Source organism: Polypterus senegalus, chromosome 10 (genome assembly GCF_016835505.1).
Source record: "Polypterus senegalus isolate Bchr_013 chromosome 10, ASM1683550v1, whole genome shotgun sequence".
Lineage (NCBI taxonomy): Eukaryota > Metazoa > Chordata > Cladistia > Polypteriformes > Polypteridae > Polypterus > Polypterus senegalus.
This window is the reverse complement of record NC_053163.1, coordinates 909,785-920,155: the sequence shown is the minus strand read 5'-3', so window position 1 is coordinate 920,155 and position 10,371 is coordinate 909,785. Positions and strand designations below refer to the sequence as shown.

The 10,371-nt window shown below is 40.4% G+C and overlaps 1 protein-coding gene across 1 annotated transcript; it reads right to left on the bottom strand.

Moving 5' to 3' along the window:
- Positions 1–6,944: 6,944 nt before the first annotated feature.
- On the bottom strand, positions 6,945–7,898 carry LOC120536336 (olfactory receptor class A-like protein 1). The gene has a single exon (XM_039764661.1). The coding sequence runs from the start codon at positions 7,896–7,898 to the stop codon at positions 6,945–6,947; it is 954 nt and encodes a 317-aa protein (XP_039620595.1).
- Positions 7,899–10,371: the final 2,473 nt, after the last annotated feature.

Sequence of the window (10,371 nt, the reverse complement as noted above, 5' to 3'; positions counted from 1 at the left end):
TAAAACACCTTGTATACTATACTTACCTTTTACCGTAATGGGATATTAATTGTTTAATTGCTGTAACTCAGTGGCCACATTTGTATAAATACAACTAGTCTCAACAGAATGTGCACAAATGTTTCCTTTAGTTGGTTCTATTCGGGACCGGCTCTACGCTGGGGCAAGGGGGGGGGCAATGCCCCCTTAAACAAACATTCTGCCCCCTTACATCAAACTTTTAGAAGCTGAGAGAGAAAATAATAGATTACCCACAAACTGAATATGGACAAGATTTACTACAGTAGCTGAAAATTCCACTGGAAAAGGCACAAATGAGATGATAGGTTTCACCTCTTGATCGCTCTTTCCCTCCGTGCACTGTTTGTCCGCAGCTCACGCAGCACTCCAGCTAAACATCCAATCACTGTTAGTATGCAAATGACTCGGTGTCAGGTTTCTCAGTAGGAAGAGCAGAGCAAAATGAGCTTGTAAACAGCGGGAGGATTGAGGAAGCAGCAAATCTCTGTTGTCAAAGTCATAGCGACTCGTGAGATAATTAACAACAACTAAAAAATACATCAATATTTGTACAGTCAATGAGGGACTAGTCCATTGTTCTTTTCACAGTTTCAGTCTGGTAGAGAAGTGTTTCTTTCTCGATCCCACAAGCACCACTGCTGCTGCATAAAGCTGACTGGAGGACCCGTGTCTGTCTGTCAGACCCCGACACAAAGCCCCACCCCAGCTTTCAACTCTGCACTCAACAGTTTTCTCGTTTCATATACTGATGAAATCACAGCGATTTTAGTAAAGCTTAATTACTTTCCTCCCCAGCTTTCAGCAGTTCACAAAGGGAAAGTTAATGCTGTGAGATGCATCCTTTTTCCCAAGCTTTTAAAAAGTGTGACGCTGCCCCTGCCTGTACCAATAGCAGTAGCAATGATCAGAGACAGCAACTAGCATGTCTACTCCTGTGGCATCAACAGGCACTGCTTCTCCTGTACCTCTGCCAACAATTGCTGCCACAAAGCAACCCGCTCAGCTACCCAGTGACTTAAATGGCGATACACCATTCCAGCCAATACTGGGTAGTTACCCCAAACGTGTATTTGGTGGTACAACATTAAGATCGTTCAATCCTGCCTGGTACCGCACATGACCATGGCTGGAGTACTCTGTTGTGTGGGACGCATGCTTCTGTTTCCAATGTTGGAAATATGGCAGCACTGTTAATGAGAGGGATGTAGTTTTTTACCTTAACTGGTTTTATCAACTGGAAAGCAGCACTTGATCGAGACATGGGGCTACAGAAGCATGTGTCCAGCCACAAACATGTGCATGCTTCAACCATCTGGACTGAGCATAAAAGCAGAGAGGACATGTAAATGAGTTGGGGCTCCGTGGGACTGCAGAAACCTTGAGACCTGATGCAGCGGGTAATGATGATGACATTGCTTCAGGTATTTTTCTAAAACTGATGGAATATATCTTAGAGAAGGATGAGAAGCTAGCAAGCATTGCTAAGGGTGTCCCATAAAATGCAAAATACACATCTAAGGATATTCAAAATGAAATTATCCAAACACTGGCTGACATGGTGCTTGGAAAGGTCAGGAAAAAATATGAAAGTGCTGATTCTGCAGGATTTTTCCTCAAAAGTGATGGGACCAGGGATAGGTGCAATGTGGAAAATCTGTCTGTGATAATACGGTTTGTCAGAAATTCCATGCCAGAGGAGCATCTTATTGGGTTGCTCAACTTGCAACAACTTGATGCAGAGTACATCACCTCTGAGATACTGTTACACCTTTGTGTAGCTGGCTACAGTGCTGACAGTATACTTAGCCAGTGTTATGATGGGGTTAGAGGTGGGGTACAAGCTCTGCTCCAAAAGAAGCTTGACAGATATGTCCCATACATCCACTGCTACAACCACCAACTGCACTTAGTGGTTCTGCATGCCAAGCAGAGTGAGCCGTGTGCAAAAAGATTTTTTAACCTATCTAGTTCACTCTACAACTTTTTTCACCACCACCATGTGCTCAATAAACATGATGCACCTTGTCTAAAAAGGCTGCTTGAGATCAGATGGACAAGCCACTATGAGGTGACAAGGTGCACTGTGGACAATCAAGAACAAATCCTTAGTATCCTATCTTGAGATGATAGAGGATGACGATGCTGCAGTTGACCTGCGCACCAAGTTCAGGCCTGCTATGCCAAATTAAGAGGCATCACTTCTTTGAGATTGGAAAGTTCCTAGTGTGGGTGCTTGGTGTCTTGAAACAGTCTCACTCAGTCAATCTGTGCAGTGCTTCTGAGGTTGTTAGTGCAGCACGGGACTCCTTAAAAAACATCCGTGAGGAAGACTGTTGGGGAGTGTCATCTCCTGCTGAGGATGAGTCACATCCAACAAAGAGAAGGAGAACAATGAGCAATCACCTGGGTCAAAGTGTTGTGCTCTCAACTTTGGGCCATACAGACTCTGGTGAGCCTACCATTTCCCCCCATCAGTCTCTGAAAAGATCCCTGCTCAAAATCCTTGACAGGGCCATATAAGAAATGGAAACTAAATTTTCACACAAGAATATTGACCTGATGAAAGCCATATCTAGTCTTGCACCCAAATCTAGTGCATTTCTAGATCCCATCGTGTTGCACCCTCTTGCTGTGATGGCTGGCACTGTAGCAGATGTTGTAAGTCTGAAAATTGAAGTTCTTGTGGCAAAACAGATGTTGCTCAAAAAATGTTCAAAGGAAACAGACCTGTCCACTGTGTGTAAACTCCTGCAGGAGTACAAGGAAGTCTTTCCTGAGTTGCATAAATTGTATGTAACAGCCCTAGTAATTGGTGTGTCTTCAGCATTGTGTGAGAGTTCCTTCTCCACTTTGTCACGGGTCCTAACCCCCTATCGTCACACCATGTTACATAAAAGAAAGAGGAATTTGGTGATCTTGGCCCATGAGAAATCCATAACAAATAACTTGGATATGATGAATTTGGAAGAGTGTTTGCAAAGGGAAACAGGAGACTGTGGTTGTAGAGTGGCTTGAGGAGAAAGGAGAGCGGAGCTGTTCAGTTGCAAACAGAGAGTTCAGTTGCTTACAAAACAAACAAGCTGAAAACAAGACACAAAAAGAAGAGAAAAGTTCAAATGTTCTGTTCTAAATCTGTTGTGTTCTACAAATTAGTTTGAAAATTGTAGGAAAAGACATGGTGAATCTTTTTTTTTTTAAATTACTATGCCAACCCTTTTTAGTTTTGTAAATATTGGCTATATTGAGAGGTCTTATATTATTCTTACTTTATTTTGCAAATTTATTTGAGAATTAGGCCATCCAATTAAGATAATTTTTATGTTGTTGGTTGTAAAGATCTGGATGGATATTTTATTTTATTCTTTATTTTATTTTTCAAGACTTGGTGAATTGATTTTTTTTTATAACTTGGCCTACCCTTTTTAGTTTTGTTAGTATTGAGAAGTGTTATTGTTGGCTTCAAATATATTTGATATAGGCCATAAAATTAAGGTAAATGTCATGTTTTTAGTTGTTATAATTTGATGAGGAATATTTTATTTTACTTTTTGTTTTATTTTTCAGTTTTCCTCCTGAGGGATTGCCACCTTATTGTGGTCAGGGGGTTTTGCGTGCCTCAGTGACCCTAAGAGCTACACCAGCAGAAGCTTAGCCTTCAGGTGGGACACCCAAGTTGGACCGGTCTTAGGGTAGAGGCCTGACAAAGTGCAATCCAATTACATGACAAAAACAGTTATCCAGAGCACCCCCACCCCTTTCCCGCCTCCGTCGTCACCATGTGCCCCCTTCACATTTCTGTCTGCCCCCTCATATATGCCTGTCTAGAACCGGCCCAGGTTCTATTCAATAAGGGCGCGCACAAAAAGGCGACCTTCAAAAGGGCGACCTCAATTGAGCGCTGAATAAATGTGCGCGTAATTAAAGGAGTGCTTCAAAGGGAAGCACCGGGTGTTTTCATCCTGGCTGACAGAGTGTCATCCAAGTATCTGGAGATTGATCGAAGGCCTTAAGAAAGGGCAGAGCCTTACTGAGCTGCGTCTTGAACAGCTCGTTGCAGGTCAGCCTATTCCAAAGCCAAGGAAGACCTACAGAGACACTTCGGAGCGAATTAAATCAATTGTCTTTGATTATGCTAATAGACCGCATCTCGAATATCTGCGTGGCATTGCACATAATCTGCAGCTTCAAGTGTAACTTGCTTTCGCCTTTTATACGCTCAGTCATTGCCTTAATCTAATTTTCTGTAATTTTGAAAACCACAAAATATAGAGAGCTTTAGAAATAGTTCGTTAGAAGTTCATGCATTAATTAATTGGATGTTTTAATATTCTTGCTTTCGCCTTTTTATACGTTCAATCACTGCCTTTATCTAATAAAATTTCTGTAATAATTTTGTTGCGTTTGCCTTTATTCGCTGCGCCCAATTGACGTCACCCTTTTGGATCACTCCTTTATTTATGCGCGCAGTTATTCGGCGCTCAATTGAGGTCGCTTTTATTTGTGTGCGCTTTTATTCGCCGTGCCCAATTAAGGTCGCCCTTCTGAAGGTCGCCTTTTTGTGAGCGCCCTTATTGAAAGATACTCTTTAGTTTGCTTGCAAAGTGTAATAGTGTGCTTCTCCATTACAAAATGAGTTTTGGCATCATTAAGACGTGTTCTGTGTTTTATTTATATCACACATGTGTCTGAATTGCGGACGGAGTGGCTAATCTGCAAGAATCCTGAGCTAGCCACCCATGCAAATGCAAGGCCAGAACTTCCAGTGAAACTCTAGAGCTAGGACTTTCATGTTTCTAGGATATGGTTTAATCTTCTGCCTTCTTCAAGGCTCTGCCATGTGTCACTTTCCCTTTTTTTCTTGTGGTCATTTCAAAGGAAGGGAAACTGTGAAAAATGGCTGTAATTTCGGAAAGCTTAATGCAATACTTTTGTTAAACCCCTTAAAATAAAGTTGAAAGTCTATACTACTGTCAATTCTTGATTGCTTAATTTCAAATACACTGTGGTGGAATACAGAGAGAAAATTCCAAAAATTGCATCAATGCCCAAATACATGACCTATATGTCATAAGCTATATGTCATGAGCTATATGTCAAAAGTTTTGTGGAAACCTGACAATCATACCTTTATGGGCCTGTTGGATATCTCCTTGGCCATGGGCATAAATATAGAGTTAGCTCCACTTTGCAGCTACAACAGCCTCCCCTGTTCTGGGAAGACACTCCACAAGATTTTAAAGTGTGTCTGTGGGAATTTGGGACAATTCAGCCAAAATGGCATTTATGAGGTCAGATACTGATGTTGGATAAGAAGATCTACCTCACAATCGGCATTCCATTTAATCCTCAAGGTGTTCGATACAGTTGACCACACCAGATTTATCAAAACAGGTGTTATGGACCTGGCTATGCACAGGTGCACAGCAAACTTTACAGAAGGGACTATGCAGTCGAGAAGGTGGTTTTCTCCTGGCATCCCCCAAATCCAGATTTGTCCATCAGGCTGCCAAGTAATGAAGCATGATGTACTCCAGATAACATGTTTCAATTGGCAACATACTTTACATTATTCCAGGCAATGCTTGGCATTGTGCATAGAGATCTCAGGCTTGTGTGTACCTGCTTGGCCGTAAGAACCTCTCTCATGAAGCTGCCGATGAACAGTTCTTGTACTGATGATGCTTCCAGAGGCAGTTTGGAACTCTGTTGTGAGTGATGCAACAAAGGATAGGCAATTTTTACAGAACTTAATGGACCCACTCTATGAGTTTGTGTGGTCTGCTACTTTGAGGCTGAGCTATTGTTGCTCCTTGGCTCTTCTGTTTCACAATAATAGCTCTTACAGTTGAGCAGTAAATCTGGTGGAGTAGAAATTTTTATGTACAGACTTGTGGTTAAGGTGACCTCCTATGACAGTGCCATGTCTAAAGTCACTGAGCTTTTCAGTATGACTCCTTCTACTGTCAGTGTTTGTAGATTACATGGCTATGTGTTTTGATTTTATGCACCTGTTAACAATGGGGTAAGGCAGGAAAACAAACTCAGTACACACATATTTTGCCATATAGTGTTATCTTTAAATTACTACACATGTGCTTTTGGAACTGTGTAAATGTACGTAGATCTTAAGTTTGCACATGCTTTGTGCTCAATTCAGTTCTTGTTTAACAAAAATATTTTTTATTTAACATGCCTCCATTGACATCATTGATTAGATAAACTGGCTACAATTATAGTACATTTAAAAACAAATGACATAACATTTAACCAAACTCATGCAATATGTTACATTGTAATTAATGTATCATTTAATATGTACAAATATACAAATCTATCTACTTATCTATGGAGTCTTTTTTATTTACAACATTCTTTGTGCAACTATTAACAGATAAAAATATAACTCAATGAAGCTTAGAGCAACAGGCAGCAATAATGAAATAAACACACCAATCTGCACAAAATATGGCAGCTCTTGGGTAACTGGTAACACAGTTCAGCTAAGGACCATTCATTGCCAAGGCAGTAGTTATCAGCATTAGATAGGAATCAACCATGACTGTGGCTGAACAGGCAATACTTACACAAACATTTGCTACCAAATAATCAAACATACATATCTTTGGGATTTCAGAGTATCAGAAAATATGGGAAAATGAGTAAACTCAACATATACATTGTGTGGGCTGAGAGCAGAACCAATGTCCTTGGAGTATTGAACCATTGTGACATTTGCCTAAGTAAGCTGCTTATGTTAAAGGCCAGCCCACAGAATGAGCTGCTTGTTACTTAAGGAGTTGTTCAAAATTCTCAGTTGGCTTTTGAAAAGCAGCTTGAGAGAATAAGACAGTTTTGGCTAGCATTCAGTTAGGAATTATTGACAAGGCAGTCATGGTTTGCTTTTTCTCCATTAGAAGAGACATTTAACTGATGCTACTGGCTGTCACCTCACTCATGGATACTTGCTTCTCTGGTTTTATGCACTGAAGGCGTCGCTTGACTTTCCGATTGGAAATTATCACAACGACTGGACACACAGCAGCATACATTGAGGAAGATAAAACCCTAACATCATTGAGCACACGTGGCACGTAAGAATCTGTCAATGTGTACACCCAGATCATATTGTCCACCCCAAAGAAGATCACAAAGAATGTGACTAGGGTGACCACAGTCTTTGCTGCTCGAATCTCCACTGATGTGCCATGAAGTCGGTCACGACTGTGGATACCCTGGACTCTTTTTCTGTGTTGGTACAGAATTACCAGAATGTAGATGCTGGCTGCAGCCATCAGTATTACAAAGAGGAGGTCCCGTGTGAGATACATGATGCCATTATAAACGTAGGCAGCTTTACTGGGAAACTGAACTAGACAATATCCCAAATTAATTGCAAACTGCTGTACAGTAACATTCTGAATCTGGCTGCCATACAGAATGCTTGCATATGTTGTTGAACCATCAAGAAGCCAGAAGAAGACGAGCAGATGCCAAAGGCACTCTGACAGTTTTGGCTTGAGGCTGGAAAGACGGGAAGATGCAGCTGCAATAGTGATGCACTGGTAAATGCTGAGGAGGAAAGTCATAGAGATGGAGAGAGCTCGGGTGACCCTTGAAGTAAAGTTCAGGAACTGGCAGGACGGTGTATTATACAAGTCCTTATAGGCAAAAGCTGAAAAGGTCTGAGGGATCCCTTGGGTGAGAATCAAAAACAGATTGACAAAAGATAGGTGGGCCACAAGAACATCAGCTGGCAGGAGTTTCCTCTCTGTAAATGCGATGTGAGTGAAGACGCCCAGAATAATGGTGTTTCCTGGGATGCCCACTCCATTCAGGATCAGGAAAAACATGGCTTTAAGGATGGAGCTCAGATCCATTGTATCCTGCTGAACTTCTATACTCTGGCTAACAAAAAATATGACTTAATCAATCAATCAATAAATGAATCAATTAGTTTTACAAAGATGTTTACTGAATTGTAGCAGTGATAGAATTGTCATGTGAACAGAGTACAGTGAAATTCTTGCCTGTATATTCAGCCGACCTTCAACATTTTCACAATCCAGTGAAATAATAAACAAGAATGTATTAAAGCACATACCTCTGTTTGAATTATTTGAGAACACAAATCAACAATTGATGCTGATGTGTAGCAAAAGATTTTTAACAAATATACAGTATTACCAAAAAATGTATACAAACACATGCACCACACTAATATTCATGCCCAAGCAGAAACATATCTGAGTTAGGCCAGTCATCAAAAAAAAAAAAAAAAATACAGTGCCAAGAAAAAGTATTCACTCCCTTGGAAGCGTTCACAATTTACTGCAATACAGTATTGAGAAATAATGGATTTACCATGTCTTTTTTGACATTTATCAACATAAAAAGGCTCTTCAATGTCAAAGTGAAAATAGATCTCTGTACAGTGGTCTAAATGAATTACAAAGATAAAAAACAAAATAATTGATCACACAAGTACTCACCTCCTTTGCGTCAGTATTTAGTAACCTCTAACAAACACTGCCGGGATTTTGACTAGGCAGGTGTAACAGGTGTCTAAAATATTAATTAATGTTAGTTATCAGTGTTATTTATCTGGAGCTTCACCAAATCCTGATAATATCCGTTATGTTGTATGTTTCCTGTTATAGTTTTCTACTCCGTTTAAGGTGTTATGTTACGTCATCACTGTGAGCCTCTCCCTGTTAGGCTCCTGTTAGTGAGCCTCATTGTGTTAACTGTGAAAGGAGGTAAGCATGCTGTACTTTCTGTATAGCAGAATTAATTAAAATATTTTAAATTGCTTGAGTTGCACTTTTTTGTATGTGACAGTAACTGCAATATTATCATCTCGGGACTGTACAATTGTTGTTTCAAAGTGAGTTTTTACGACGCATTACATCGCGAGTCACAGTACAGAAGCTTCACGGGTTAACCGGTTCAAAGCCAGAGTGCAGCAGTACAGCCTGTGCGGTGAACACCGGTTACACTGGTGCCGCGACCCGTTTCAGCAGATCGATGCCAGTTCTCTCGCTGTGGCACGCTCACTCTGTAAAGACTGCGCTAAAAGCGTTAGTCCCGAGTGTCACCAGGGCAACGGTATAAACGCGTCTTATTTGGGCGCCAACAGCGTTAGTGCCATTACTCTGACAACGGTATAGGCGTGTCTTGCATAAGCGTCAGGCCCGAACGTTACCCAGGCAACAATGTAGACGCCTCTTTTCCTAGCCACTTAATGGCGTCTCAAAAGAAACGCCTCTCTTCAGCAGTGATGACGAAGTAAATTTGTCTTCAGGAAATGAAATTGAATCGGTGAGTGAAACATGTGGTTCTGGTGAATCCGAAAGTGTCGCTCGCGTCACTATCACATGTGCTGTGTGCTTGTTATTATTATAATTATTATTATTCTTCATCATTATTATGATCTCAATCGTTATTATACTTTTTACACTTCTGACCTTGTGCTTTTAGCGTTTTGCACGTTTTACAACAAAAGATGATATTTAATAAAATTTTTTTCAAACCAAAGAATACATCGCTTTTTACGTTATTTTGAGAATTAAATGTAACGCTAATTAAGTATGTTAGATGCAAGGCACACTGTCCAGAGAGTGAGACGAAAAAAAAAGTTTCACAGTACGATTTCGTTGATTTATATTATTCTGTTTCCCAGCACCGTATAATAACATTTTTCATTAGTTTATTGAGTGCAAGCTTTGTATTATTATTTTTATTATGTATATTATGGCAGAAGATGTAAGGGTAAAAGAAAAATGTAACTAACCTTTCTAAAGAAGATTCTTCTGAAAGTGACTTTAATGTGAGGAGAGGGTTTTATTTAAGGTTTCAGATGAAACAACACAGAGGAGAGCGGGACTAATTAGTACACCAACAGTTGATTTCCCCACATCACGTTTAGACTCACATCGTTCAGAATTAGACACACTTGTCACAAAATTAGCTGAGCAACTTACTGTATTACAGCACACGAGCAGCTTTAGCAGTAACAATGTAGAAACTGTTGGTCCAAATCAGTCTTCAAGTTTATCAGTTGTTAAATTCGTCATTCAGTCAGGTGCAAAAGAAACTCCTTTGTTCTGATGGGATGGTTCTGTACAAATACACAGCCCATGAATGGGATCGACTTGTGCATACTGCAGCGGTGCTCAAACTTTTGTATTTCGCGCACCAGCCTTTTGTACCTGGAATAATTCTGCGCCCCCTGCATAATATAAGATAGATGAGAATAACCCATGATACAACTAACAAAGGTATGATACTCGTGCGATGTCGCGGGATCCTATCATTTTTACTTCCATAAGATTTGCTTGTGTTCGGCTAACT

Excerpts from the sequence above, each read along its gene's own strand:
- LOC120536336 (XM_039764661.1), bottom strand. The coding sequence starts at position 7,898 with ATGGATCTGAGCTCCATCCTTAAAGCCATGTTTTTCCTGATCCTGAAT.